General features: G+C 38.9%; 1 protein-coding gene across 2 annotated transcripts; it reads left to right on the forward strand.

Annotated features, from left to right (window-relative positions):
* The first annotated feature begins 1,605 nt into the window (after positions 1 to 1,605).
* On the forward strand, positions 1,606 to 14,111 carry spsb1 (splA/ryanodine receptor domain and SOCS box containing 1). Of its 2 annotated transcripts, none has more exons than XM_079477898.1 (3): positions 1,606 to 1,866; positions 9,181 to 10,057; positions 12,633 to 14,111. In XM_079477898.1, exons 2-3 carry the CDS (start codon positions 9,364 to 9,366, stop codon positions 12,758 to 12,760), a joined length of 822 nt encoding a protein of 273 aa, XP_079334024.1. In that variant the 5' UTR covers positions 1,606 to 1,866; positions 9,181 to 9,363; the 3' UTR covers positions 12,761 to 14,111. The 2 variants fall into 2 exon arrangements, with proteins under 2 accessions (XP_079334024.1, XP_079334025.1); XM_079477899.1 differs by lacking the exon at positions 1,606 to 1,866 and adding an exon at positions 4,519 to 4,683.
* The last annotated feature ends 325 nt before the right edge of the window (positions 14,112 to 14,436 follow it).

Here is a 14,436-nt window from a genome sequence, read left to right on the forward strand (position 1 = left end):
CTCCTCTAGGCAACAATCTTCTAAATATCATAAAGGAAACACCCTTTAACAGCTGGCAGGATTATTCTAAGGTCACAGCAACTTCTTCCACTAAGATTGTGTATTCTTTTTAATAGTTTATGAGCAGGAAAGAAGGAACCAAGGTAAATATGTTTTTATATTTTTAATGTTATATATTTGTATGTTATTAATGAATATTTTTATGTTTTACAGCTTTGGTTGGCATTATCCAACCTCAAATAAACCCCATAGTTAAAATTCTGTAATCATTGACTCACGAAAATGTTTGGGCTGTGTTACACAAAAAGACGTTCTGAAATGTAGTCCAGTCTAGTGAAAAAAATGGAAAAGATTTTTGGCATTTCTTAGCAATGTCAGTAGCTAGATTGAACTAAAGGGGACAGTACAACACTTTCACATTTCACAACTCCACGAAGGCAGCAAACCATAGCAGTGTTGAGCAAATAAAAGAACAGTTCAACCTAAAACTTTAATTTGGGCACAATTTATATGACATTATGTTTCCAAACATGGAAAATAAAAGATGTTAGGTAGAATGTGGGTGACAGCCTCTGTTCATATTCACTTTCATTGTATAAGAGCATCAACATTCCTAAAACGTTCTCGTCTTGTATTCAACAGATGAAGATGAAGCAAGTTTTGAAGGGTTTTTATTTTAGGATGAGCCATCATTTAAGGTCAATATTAAATCCACCTCACCTACCAATCAAAAAATGAAGGATAGACACTTGCATCCAAAGAGTTCCATGAAGAAGTGGTATATTGTGTAAGGTCTAGGAGTACACACTCACCAGACAGTAAAAGTTGCCAAGGTGCCTTGCTGTCTGTTGAGTCATAAAGAGAGCAGCCGCATGAATCAGTGTCTTCAAGCATGGAAGTCACCCTTGAAAAGTGTGCAACAGTTTGGGTCATAGTGCAATCCAACAGAAACTAAAAACGAAAGCAAGCATTACTGTAACTTAAAGAAAGATGGTAACAATATGCTAAATGTGAATGTGTGTGTGGGGGGGAGATCTGACATTTAAAAACCCATATAATCAACCATTGTTCTGACTTAAATAGCCCCTCAATGTCGATTTTGGTCAAAGACACGATTGGAAATAGCTTGAAGCACCACAAAATATCACACAGACTTTTTGTATCTTGCAAGATACAACAACCCTTACGCAAATAAAATGTATTTCTCTATGTATTAACTGTCAATATATTAAATAACGAAACATCTATTAAAACATATAGAATAGTACATTGTTAATATATTACAATATCTCAATATATAACACAGACAATAATACAGTATAGAATAATACAGAAGTAATTGCTGCATTTCATATATTGAAAAATATAAGCACTTGGTTGGTTCCAGTATATGATAAGGTATTATTTAATAAACTGCATGATATTTTCCAGTGTATACCTAAACATATACACAAAAAACTCACAGGCCTGCTCAAATTATGATTCTGGCTATAACGACTACCAAATTAAAATGAAACGGAGCACTGGCAAGCACACTCCCAAGCATGCACATGTTCGACATGCACATACAGATTGCTTATCATCATTACGTAGTCCACAATTAGCAGGCTTTATCAGGGGAAACGAGCTAAACAACAACAGCTCGGCTCATTTGGGAGGGACGTTCGGCAGCAGCTGGGAGCTATTTGACCACGTGACACGAGCGATGTTTCTGTCGCTGTAGCAGCCATCATTTCACTCAATACAAGCCTGCGCTAACAAGACACGAAGAGAATATAGACATGGATTTGCACGGGAATATCGACTGAAAGAGACTCGCTCCGCTCATTCGCCAATGGTTTATTTTTCGGCGTGTTTCAGTTGCAGGTACGCTTGAAAATTCTTACAGTTTAATCAAATGTGTGTGTGTCTTTTGTCCAGTCGGTGTTTGTTCACATGCACACACAACGCTTTCCCCCCTTCAAGGTTTCTCAAAAGCAAACACTTCTCCCGCCGAGGTGTCCGACCAGCTGAAGTAGGAACTAAAATGTACACGCGCTTCTTTATGCGTCTCGATGTAAATAATGAATCGGCGTGCACTAAACGAGAACTAACGCTACTTCCTGTGCTTGTAGATGAGCTGTATATTCGCAATTTAATTCTATTTTTAAAACTAACAAAGATGTTTTGTGGTCCTCCATTTCTCATCCAGTTTAACGGAAGCAGTTTTAAGAGATTAGTGCGTTTACCTCCTTTCGTTATAGGCTAGTTAGCCGCATTAAGCTCGACCCACGCGTTAGTTTTAAGTATCTAACTTTACGCGAGACTATAAAGTATGATTAAATTTGAGGTTTGTGCTTTACGGTAGTTACACGTTTGCTTCAGACAAATGCTTTACTTTCGGTTTAACACCTGGAGCAATAGGCGTGGAGGTATTTTTTTTTGTCCATACACAAACAAAACAAGTTCACAGTTCCTGTTGTAATAATAATAGTCCTGCAACTAGTTAGCATCGAATGGAGTGGCAGTGGATTTGCTATCTCTGCTGTGGTGAATATGCTGCGTGATGTTTCCAGGAAGACTGTGCATCGCGTAACAAGCTAAACTTGAGTAACATTGGATTTTATTGACTGACTGGATATTTTTTCATGGCCCACAGAGGCAACACAGTGTTTTTTTTAGATCAGTCTGTGGTTGATGTATTGGAGTAAGATCAACATGTTTGTGTTTGTTAATCGTTTGAAAGACTAACGTTCCGCTGTGTCATGCAGGTGGCTGTCCAACACTTTAAAGGTGCTGTGAAGGCATATCGGATAAAAGCGTCTGCCAAATGAATAAATGCAAATGCAAAATATCGCTTATCGCTCCCCGATCTCTTTTTAAGTCGCTTTGGATAAAAGCGTCTACTAAATGTAAATGTGAAGTCGGGCGTACACGGTACGAATTGGACGATCGGTAAATCGCGAGCCCTTGTACACGTCACGAATTAAGTTATTCGACAATCGTACGGACGCAGTCACAAGATTTTAATGATTTGACGAATTCTGAGGGAACCATAAATTAGGTAAATTGTGTTAAAAATATAGTTACATTTCCTTTTTTTGTGTAATCTCTCACATTAATACCGTTTTACTGTATTAAATACAAAATGCGGAATTGGTAAACATAAGAGACATTAAAATATCTTCCACTATTAATAGGCTATTATTAATGCAACCGCATTTTTATTAAATCTGTAGCAAGCACAAATGTATCACCCGTGCTCCTGCTTTGGCAATGCGTTCCCAACCCTGATGTAGATTTACAATGTCATATATTCCATAGGGAAGATTTTAGAAATATATATTGTGTAAATAATTTTTTTAATTTAATATATCAACTAAATTAATTTTATATTAATAAATATAAGGCCTTGGTTGAGGAGCAGATGCGACCAACAGCGAAAACACCTCCCGCATCGCATTAAAGGGATGGTTCATTCAAAGAAAAATCTGTCGTTTACTTGCACTTGGGTTGTTTCAAACCTGTATACATTTATTGCTAACAATGAACACAGAAAAAAAATTGATAGTCCTGGAACTGAAAATTGCTAACATTCTTCAAAGTATCTTTGTGTTTATCAGAACAGAGCAATTTATTTAGGTATGAAATTATATGAGCTTGAGTAAATGACAAATTAAATTTTTTATGAACTATCCCTGGCAAATTAGTTGTTAGTGAGTTTACGCCATGGAGTATGGAACATTGAAGTGTTATTTAAGGGATTTCCATATTCTATTATACAGACTTTAGGATAGTTTAAAATGGCTTTATGTCTGCTATATCAGCTATTTAATTAGAATTTGTAATGTTAATGATTATATGCCAGCCGGTTTTTATTCCTCAATGCAATAATTTGTCATTAAACCTTCAACGCTGTCATTGGCTGGATTAGTTCCACAGTTTCACACACGACGAGATCACTTGGAGATATCAAGCAGGTTTGAAAGTATCGTAGCCTCTAGGATAGCTCGAGACCGGTCCAAATCACGTGCTGACCTCCTTATACTTAATAAGCTTTGGTCACCGATTTGGTCGCGATCCAAGGGTTTTGTCGTAAATCTGTCCGTGACAGCAAAATCCAACCAAAAATCAAGTGGCGTGAGATTGCCATAAACTATGATGCGAACAAACGTCTGACATTTTGCTTTTGGTTTCAAAACGTGCAAGGATAAAAAGAACTGAGTCCATGACTTAATGTCAAAATAATTAAGAGTGATAAAGCGTGGGGCCTGACTGATGTTAAATTGTGAAAATAACTCCATTTGAAACTTGTTGCGAGCAGTTTGTAGCTAGACAATCCACTGCTTTCTGCACACTATAGAGGTAGGTAGTTTTGGACACTGACATAGCCTCTCACAATTTCAAGTGAAGTAGTATCTAGAGATCTGCTTTCTAGGCTTGATAATGTGAATCTTGACCTCACCTTTTTACCTGTAATGTAGGTACGGATGGGTTATCCCAGATAAAATATCACAGTTGACAGTTCAGGATGTAATATGTCAAATGTAAAGTACAGTTACTTGAGTGAATGTTGACACAACAGCCTCAAATGAATGCAGATGCTACAGCTTAAGTTGACTGGAATGGTACAAAGGTATATAACATCAAGCCAAGAATCGCATCACTTCACTTCTGGTCTCCACATGGGCCTGATATGGCTACGTAAGTTAAATTTGTCTGTCATTTTCACTTTCTTCAAACACACCAGTCGCATTCATGAGATTCCTGTCAGACTGTTTTGAATATATTGGTTATGGTGTGTCATATGGGTGTTGCAGCAGAGCGCTTGAGTTCTGTCGTGATGGCACCTGCTGTGGCCTGGCCTATAAGGCAGTGGAAATTTAGTGGATGAGTGATAGATGAGAGCGCTCCTGTTCTCTCATAACTGCTGTGTAGACAGCTGTCGAGTCCACAGCCCTGTTCGACAACAATGATATTATTGCTGTAATCTTGGGTTAGTCCGGTTCGTTTTGGCACTCCCTTCAGGAAGACGTGATTTGAGATTCATAGTTTATTCTATTTACTAAGCTATTCCTTTTGTTGCTTGGGGTTAGTCAGCCTGCTTTGATAACCTGTTTTTCAAAAAGTTGTTCAACATAAGACCTTGAGTCATAACTATCACTTGAGATTCTCAATAGTTTTTTGTAATAATTGCTAAATGATGCATTAGATAACATGATGATTTATATTATTATGATTATTATTTTTAAATTAACTAAGCAAATTGTACTAAATAACTAACTTGGATACATTATATTTTTCTTAGAAAAACATTCTAGTTATAGATGCGTTCTAGATATACTGTTGCAACTAAGGGAATCAATTGTCGACTGCAGCAGATTTTTTTACTTCTGTTTATAATGTGGTATGTAAATAAGTAGGCATGGTTAACTCATTCTGCATCTATGGATGTTGGACATGAAGAAACCTGAGCAGAAGTATAGGGGCTTATTAAAAGATGTGACATTTGTGGTGTGTCATGGTTTGACTTTCTATCTAAATCACAAAGTTGTGTTATGTATTGTTACTGTAGAATAAAATACTCATGCTAAGAGGTTTTTTGTCATCACCTACCCCAACTACACTACTAAATAAATCTGTATAATTAGGCTGGTTTCAGGTTCACATAACTATGAGGTGAGTACATAAGACGCCCACTTCAATCTAAAAACAAGATTAATTCGGTAATCGGACACCCTGCCTTTGAGTCGTTCTTCAGCTCATTATTGTCAATAGTGTGCTGCACAGTATGGGTATAGTTACCCTGCAGAAAGAAAACAATAACCATTAAAGGTATAAAACATTTTTGGAGCCGGACTTGAGTACTATAAATGAGCATTAAGAAACAGGCGGTGTGTGCGCATCAAGTTTAAATGGCTCGTCCGTGAGATGTGCCGCACCGGGCAGAGATGCACGAGTATGAGCTTGGTTCGACACGACACTATAACAGACTGTTCTCGGCTCGGTCCTGAATTGTGCTAATGAATGTGTGCAGAGGCGTTGTAGGAGGCGCGATGGCGGTTTGAGTTTGAAATTTCTTTAGTATTTATTTGCCTAAAATAATTTATCTGACTGCAGATGCCACATTGTCTGTCTGTCTGTCTGTCTGTCTGCGCAGTTGTCTAGGGAATTGCTGATTGGGCATAATAGAGTTGTGCTTGCTCAGTTGGTTGGTATAAATGCAATTCAAAGTGGTTTTGGAACAGATGCATTTCATATTTTTCACATTGCTTCCACATCGCAGCCTCTTGCGATTAAGCAAATCGCAATGTCTCACATCACAAATACAATTAAATTTTGACTTGACACTGTCCTGCAGAGTTTAGCTCAAACACACCGCTGTCGTGAAGTTTCTAGTAATCCTGAAGACTTTAATGAGCTGGTTCAGGTGTGTTTGAGATGGCCACTGTCCTGCAGTGTTTCTCCAGGATCAAGGTTCCCCACCCCTGGAATAGAGCTTCTGTGTGGCATTTGAGTTGACGCCATTGGCTTTCTCAGTCCTGTATTGCCCCTCACTCACAGCTGCCTGCCAGATGCCTCAGTTTCATGAATAGAACCTGTCCAAAATCATGTCCCATTTCAAAGCTGTCTGTCAATTTGCACTGTGTACGTCCATCATTTGTGCATTTTCATCGAAGTTGTGTAGCATTATAGCACACTCAATTCCTGTTCAACCAGTTTCCAAACTCTACAGCACAGCACCAGTTGTGAATAACTAAAGGCTAAATGTAAAGAGTGAAAATATTGTTGTATTGTGATCCAGGTGTCCAAATTATATTCAAAAGGGACCTGGCAATGTCACCCCTAATCCAAGTAGGGGAAAGGTTAGGACTTCAAGAGGTCACAGATTTTACAGGGTAGGAAAAGTCTAGGTTTGAAATGAGTCTTAAATGTGATCTTGATGGTGAAGACAAAAGCTGCCACTGTTCCCCTGGCCTGACAAATCCCCAGAGCCCCCTCCGCATTTCAATCAGCCCTATACAGAGCAGAGACCGCCAACCAGCTGCGAAGCTCTTGCTCATAAGCACCAAAATGATGAAAAACAAAAACATATCATGCTGTCACCACCATATGACTCGCCAGACAGCATCATGCAAAACCACCAGACAAAGCGTGGAGATGACTCTGCAGAATGACATAACCTCTCTGCTGGTATTGCGCAACAATGTGATTGCTCGTTTAAAACCATCCTAACAGCTCTGTTAAAGACTGCCTGGGTTGGTCCTCCGCCATGCAGCTGAATTGGTCCAAGCATAATTAACATGTTTCCTACTTACTAAAGGTTGGACAGCCATTGAAAACTATATTGTTTGGTATTCGCACACTTGCCACCCACTTCTTGGTGCTTCTCTGGCTCGGGTGTGCCAGTGACGAAGAGGCGTGACCCTTTGAAAAGGTTGTTTACTTGTATCTGAGAAAGGGCTGAGATGCTCCTCAATGAACTCTTGTCTACAATTTAATTACCCTTGGGCCCCTTCTGCGCCTCATTCTGGAACCCTGTTTTCAGCTAGCAATTTTGCTCATTTACATGTCTGAAAAGCATGTCAAAAGTCTAAATGGTTTTTTTAAAACGCTGGACTGGCCCAATTGTTGGATATCAGATTTAACAGTGATGTAATTTAGGAGGGCAGAAATTGCATTATAAAGCAAGAGCAATCCAGTCATTTATAAAGATCAGTGATGTCATTACACAGAAGCTACCATGCCGCAATGTTGGTATGCCCATGGAGTTAATAATATGCGATACTGTATCATTAATGATACCTGGCCCTGTTTTTATATCGAAGTCTCAAAACATTCTTACAAGAACATTCTTAATGAAAATGAACGGAACTCACTCTGTATCTTATATCAGATCAGCAGACTCACGAGACAGCTCAACTTTAGGCAAATGTGCGCATTCTGAAATCTATATATAGAACACATTGAGCTTGTATTAATCTGTAAATCATTAAGCTTTATTTCAAAACAGTTATCATTTACACATGTGCCGTTACAACAGTGTGCAATCGACATTTACCTTCTACAGATTGATTTCTAGTCGCAATTCTGCCCAGAATAAACATTAATGTTGGAAAAAACATCAGAAGTAACCGTTAATTTTAACACACTGAAAACTTATCACACACCTAATGCGCTGAAAAAAAAGGGTAATTTTAGATCGTTCATCTAACTAATTCAATGGCGCTCTCTGTCAGTTAAGCATACCAAGATGGCGGTGCAATCTGTTTCTGGTGGCTTCACCTCCTGCTGTTGGTTATGCTTTCAAGGCATAATCCAGTCATTTATATAGATCGGTGTTAAAAACCAGGACAGTAGGAGGGGATTTCACACACACAACACTGTCTAGTCTCTACATTTTAATGATTTCTTATCTAGCCTACACTGATCTTGTCTGGTCTAACATGACCAGCCTGAATGTCGACAACAGTGGGTTGTTGTGAAGCGAGAGGTTGTACTCCTCGGTCTTATGTGATGTAATAGAACTCTGAGAGGAGCTTTGGCACAGTAAATAGAAGTAAAAACAAGTAAGCCATTGAGCATGTCACTGACAGAGTAAAACAGTTTTTGTGATATTAACAGTCCACTGCTGTTTGTGAGGAAAGATTGTGTAAGAAAAGATATTGGTTTAACCTTGGGTCAAGGAAAGCTTGTCAAAAATACTTTTTGTAAATTTTCAGCTGAAAGCAGTTAATGTGCAGGATAATTTTCGTACTGATATGGAAAATGTTATTGTAGTAATTTTAAGCCATACCGCCCAGGCCTAGTTGACCCAAAAATGGAAATTGTTACATTTACTCACCCTCATGTCATTCCTAATCCGACTTTGTTCTGCAGAAAACAAAATATATTTAGAAAAATGGTACCGATCAACACAGGACCCCATTAACTTCTATTGTGTATTGAGACATTTCTCAAACTCTTTTGTCTTTTACATGTATAATATATACGTATATACGCTTTGAATCACATGAGAATAAATTATTTGGGTAAACTAGCCCTTTTAATCTGGTTTTTTTTGCATAGATGTCCGTTACTTTAGATACATTTCATGTTTTTATAACTTGCATGTTGTGGTGTGGTGTGTAAAAACGCAACAGTAGGAAAATTGATTTGAACACACTCATTATCTGTTGTGTCTCGCTTTTATCTCCCAAGGTGAGTTTAACCAGCAGCTTTGACCTGGTTTCCTGGCAACTTCTGACAAAAACAGTCGCCTTGGCCTCCTTATTGGTGGAGGTGCACAGGTGAAGGAGAGGACCCCGGCTGCCCCTCATTTCTGTCGTTTACTGCACTTTGTGACTGGAGGGGGAACGAGGTGCTGTCACAACCACCCGTAGCATGGGGCAGAAGGTTCCCGGAGGCATTAAAACTGTGGACATGCGGGACCCTGCGTTTCGGCCTCTCAAACTAGAGCTGCAGGCGCTGGATTACACCAAACCTTCCCGTCTGGATATGTTGTTAGACATGCCACCAGTCTCCCAGGACGTCCAAGTCCAGCACTCCTGGAACAACGATGACCGGTCACTCAACATTTTCGTGAAAGAGGACAATAAACTAATATTTCACCGGCACCCTGTTGCCCAAAGCACAGATGCGATTCGGGGTCGAGTGGGATACACGCGGGGACTGCACGTGTGGGAGATCAGCTGGGCCATGCGCCAGCGGGGGACACATGCCATTGTCGGTGTGGCGACGGGTGAGGCCCCACTGCATTCTGTAGGATACACTGCACTTGTAGGAACCAATAGCGAGTCCTGGGGCTGGGACCTGGGACGCAACAAACTCCATCACGATGGCAAGAACCAGCCCAGTAGGACCTATCCAGCTTTTCTTGAACCTGATGAAACCTTTATCGTCCCAGACTCGTTTTTGGTGGTCCTGGACATGGACGAGGGGACGCTAAGTTTTATTGTCGACGGACAGTACTTAGGGGTTGCTTTCAGGGGACTCAAAGGAAGAAAGCTATACCCTGTAGTGAGTGCCGTGTGGGGACACTGTGAAATCAGAATCCGGTACATAAATGGACTTGATCGTAAGTACCATTACTTTCACACTTACATTGTGCTGTCTGTACTTTTAGCGATGGTCTTAGAACAATGTGCAGTTATCTCTTGTAGCACAAGAGGGACTTGGTGGTTTGTTAAACATTGAAAGCGTAACTTGTGTAACTGCGAAAGACTTCTCTCATCCATAAATTAAATGAAGCCATCTTTGTTTACCTGATAAAGACCATGACATCATTCTGTTCTCGCATTAAGGGAGCTAATCATTAAACTAACCACTTAGCATTTTCAAACAAGCAGACTCCACCGTAAATTATTTTTTTGTAAATGTAACATAAATGTAATAAACAAACTTTACATGTATATTTTTTAATAAATATTTCAGTTTTCATAGTTAATAAATTAAATATACAGTTTTATAATTTATTTAAAAAAAGACAGGAAACTTCTGGCACACTGTAACTTGGCTACTAAAAATATAATTTATTAACCAACCATTTTTGTCCCATGACCTTAACCTGATGAAGGTCATGGGACTGAAATGTTGTTAATGTTAAATCATATTTGATTACATTGTGTGAGTGTTTGGCTTTGCTGCTGTCCTACGAATCTTTATATTTGGTTTGAAAAACATAAATTGCCATGCATTTAACACTTTCTGCATGGAAAATCTTTTATGAACATTAGGGTGTTTTGGTTACGTTGTTTAAATATTGAAACCATTATTTGAGTTTACTTTTCTATAGTGCATAAAACATTTAGGCACCATTGAGAATTTCACTGGTGATATCTATGAAAATTGCCCATTATAATGAGCGGTACCAAGCTTTTTCTTGTTAAAAACTAGTGATTGTGTTTATAATGTGCCTTTGGTCAGATTACTTGTAACTCGCTCATTTCTTCTACCCCAGCATGCCGTAATGAATACATTTTGAAAGCTGTTATTCGTGACATTATTGCTCTGTGGTCAAATAATGAAAGGATGCAGGTGAGGGGCCAGACTCGCTCGCTCGCAGCTGTCCCAGAGAACGCCAGACATGACTCCTGTTGAGTAACTCGCCCCAATCAGTAGAAACTGGCTGCTAGTGATGGCTTGTCCCATGAAATACGTTGTTTTTCACTGTGATGTTTTGCATGCCATCTACTATCTGAATTTTTTTTCTACGCAAGCCATTTGTACCAACATTTAATGTCTAAAGCTGGGAGGTGTCGCTACTGTGGCCTTAACGCACGAGTTCAGTATGCAGGTGTTCCCATTTTTAGAGAATTCGGCTTCTCGTCTCGCTCTGATGGATAGAGTATTACTCAGACACTCAAAGGAAGCCAAAGCCTTGGAGTCATAAGGCTGTCTTGTGTCAGTGCCTTTAATGCATTCCTCGTCATGCTTTTGTTCAACAGGCGGTATAACGCCACTCTATTTTATCCTTTACTTTCTGTCTAGTTTCCCCAAAGTCCCATTAGCCAAAGTGTGCGTTTTATGAAATGATCTCAACGTCCGAACAGGTGCTGGTGTGTGGAAAGCTTGCTGAAATGCGCAGCACATGGAGCTGTGTGATTTGACAAAAATTCGCACGGCTCTAGTTTTCCCCACAGGTCTTTAATCTTCAAAATCGTCTAGTTGGGGTACAAAAAACCTCCTTAACGCTCCCTGTGTACATGGGATACAATGAGTGCGTTTACATGCACAAAATAAACAATCAATGGCTCTGTCTTTATTGCGTTTTTTTTATCTTAACAGTCATCATGGAGCCTGTTTACTTAATCATCATTATAAATGATTAAACCAGATATTCTTGTCAGTTCTGGGTTTAGTTACCGGGAGCTAGAAGAAGAGTGTGTTTTCACCGCTGTCGGCTTGTTCACCACCTGAGTAAAATAGGCCTATATGCTTGGTTACCTTGTTTTACATATTCTTGATAAGAATAACATTTATCACAGACTGTCAATATACATCACGTTTTATGTTCGGTTTTTGTATGATTTGGCTCTGCGCAGGTTTAAATGCAGTTTTTGTCTTAATTCTAATCTTTTCAACATGCTATACAAACTATAAACTACACCATATTAGTGCATTATGGGTATTTAAATATAATTATAAGTTTGATGTGAAATTGTGATTAAATTAAAATTAATCTTCAAATTTACACGCTCCAATCAGAGAGCTGTATATCTTATTTCTGTTCGCCATCAGTGTTCTGAAGAGTACCACTACATAAGACTACATGTACTGAAGCTTTGGAAACAACTAATGCTTATCCAAACATAAATGTATAAATGTGAAGCGAGCAATGTTATGCGTTTTGCACCCTTCTCCCGGTCATCGTTACAAGCGACAGCGTAAACAGCTGCAGGCTTGATGACGCAAGCGACCTGCGGTCGGGACCCCAAAATAATATGAATGCAGTCCAGCGGGGGGAGGGGGAGCCATCGAACTAGGCTTCGGACCAAGTAATCGAACTAAATGTGAAACCAACCTAATAGTTACTTGGTGTATTACTAGGTAACCAACCAAAGTTTTCTTAATTTCCACAAGCTTTTTCAAATGTATTTAAGGTTTTCACAATGTTTGTAACTTGTTTCTAATAAATATACTTGTCTCTCCAGCTGAACCCCTGCCATTAATGGACCTCTGTAGGCGATCTGTGCGGGTGGCACTGGGAAGAGAGCGACTGAGTGAAATCCATGGACTGCCCTTACCTGCCTCCCTTAAGAACTACTTACTCTACCAATGATGACAGTAGTGCCTTTCCAACAGTTCAAGGCAAAGCATTCGCCTGTATTTGTCTCTGGGATTTACTCTTTCTGGCAAGCCTGTTACATTGTTATTTCAGTCGGTTTGTTTTTGTGCCATACTGAATCACCGCTTATGGTACAAAATGATTTAAAAAAACTGTTTTAACAAAAGCAATCAAGGGTGTCTCATGTTTAGCATTTCGAATCTTTGCAAGTCTTTTCTTGCTTTGCTCATATACTGGAAATTCAACCCAAAGGCTTGTCGGAACCCCTGTGGGAGATACTCGGACGAAAACAAGAACCTTCTCTCTAATCATGGCTTACAGATACTTGTCTTTTTAAGAGTTTTTTTATTTTAAAGAAGTCTTTGCATACCATAGGCATTCTTGTATCACGTCATTAATTTGAGACTCAATGCAAAAACAATAGCTTTTCAGTACCTTTTAGGTTTATCAACCAGGATGTTATGAACAAGAAATATCTGGATATTAATATTCACACCTTTTTGTAGGAAAATTTTAAGAATGGTATCCTTCTTCCTCCGGTCAGTATAATGTAGTAGCTGAGTCAACTTTGGATTCGGTGAATTTGTGGGTTTGAAAAAAGATTGACACAACCCACACAGTGTAAGGTGATGAGTTTAATCCTGCCGGATTAAAAATAGCCTGGTATTAGCTGTAAATCTGACCGCTTGACACCGTGTTTGACGTCGGTGTCTGAGGTGGGAGGTTGAGAGGCTGGAATTCATGACAACCAATGCTATTGCTTTTACCCAACTAGTCAATAAGTCCCTTTCTCTGTTCACGCTGCAATATCTGAAGTGCCTGTCTCACAATACTGGTATATTAAAAGAAAGCCATGATTTAAAAGTCCTTTTTATATGAAATCAAAGTATGATATCACTGTGAAACTATGTAGCAGACATAAATCATTAAGAGGAATCGCTTCCCCAAGTCCCACGCAACAACATTTTGCTTGTTTTATTCGTATAAAGACAGTTTTAACCTGTTTATGGGACGGGATTAGTGACACTGCTGTGTGGTGTCTATGACTTAATAGTGTCCTCTAATGTCACATGGGGAAATGTTGATGTCACTTTGCTCTTTTTAAGACTTGATGCAGAGAAGACAAGATCGTCAACAACTATTGTCATTTTGTTTTCCTTTTTTTTCATCCTGGTCTTTTAGATGTGTAAATGTAGTTCATGTTTGGCTGTCATTTCGCTGGGCATGGGGGGGATCTCTTGACTCCGTTTTAAATCCTTACTGCTTGCAAAGCACCATTCTCTTTGTATTAAGTGATGTAGATAATATTGGTAACTATCTAATAAAGTTTATTATTATTATTGACCTGTTATAGTTGTCTTTATTTATTTCAAGGATTCGTTAATTCACGTGGATTAGTTTTTACAGAATTCTGGAACGTCATAATTTTAAATGAAACTCCCATTAAATACAGCATTTCCTCAAGGCCAACATTGTTCACTGTTTTTAATGTTTATTAAAAGCAGATTTTGTTTTATTGGATGATGAATGCACTTCTGAAAGACAAGGCCAGACTCTAATCGACTATTCTGTAACCCTACTACCATGTTTGTTCTTCTGCATGGAAGAGTTTCTCTTCAATAATCCCTATCTTGTACGTCGGCAAGCATTTTATTTCTTAAAATAAACAT

This window comes from Barbatula barbatula, assembly GCF_947034865.1.
Source record: "Barbatula barbatula genome assembly, chromosome: 17".
In the NCBI taxonomy this organism is placed as follows: Eukaryota; Metazoa; Chordata; class Actinopteri; order Cypriniformes; family Nemacheilidae; genus Barbatula; species Barbatula barbatula.

Bases quoted from the DNA above. Each gene is read 5' to 3' on its own strand.
- spsb1 (XM_079477898.1), top strand. From the start codon at position 9,364: ATGGGGCAGAAGGTTCCCGGAGGCATTAAAACTGTGGACATGCGGGAC. The intron at 10,058-12,632 runs GTAAGTACCATT...TTGTCTCTCCAG, and splicing joins GTACATAAATGGACTTGATC to CTGAACCCCTGCCATTAATG.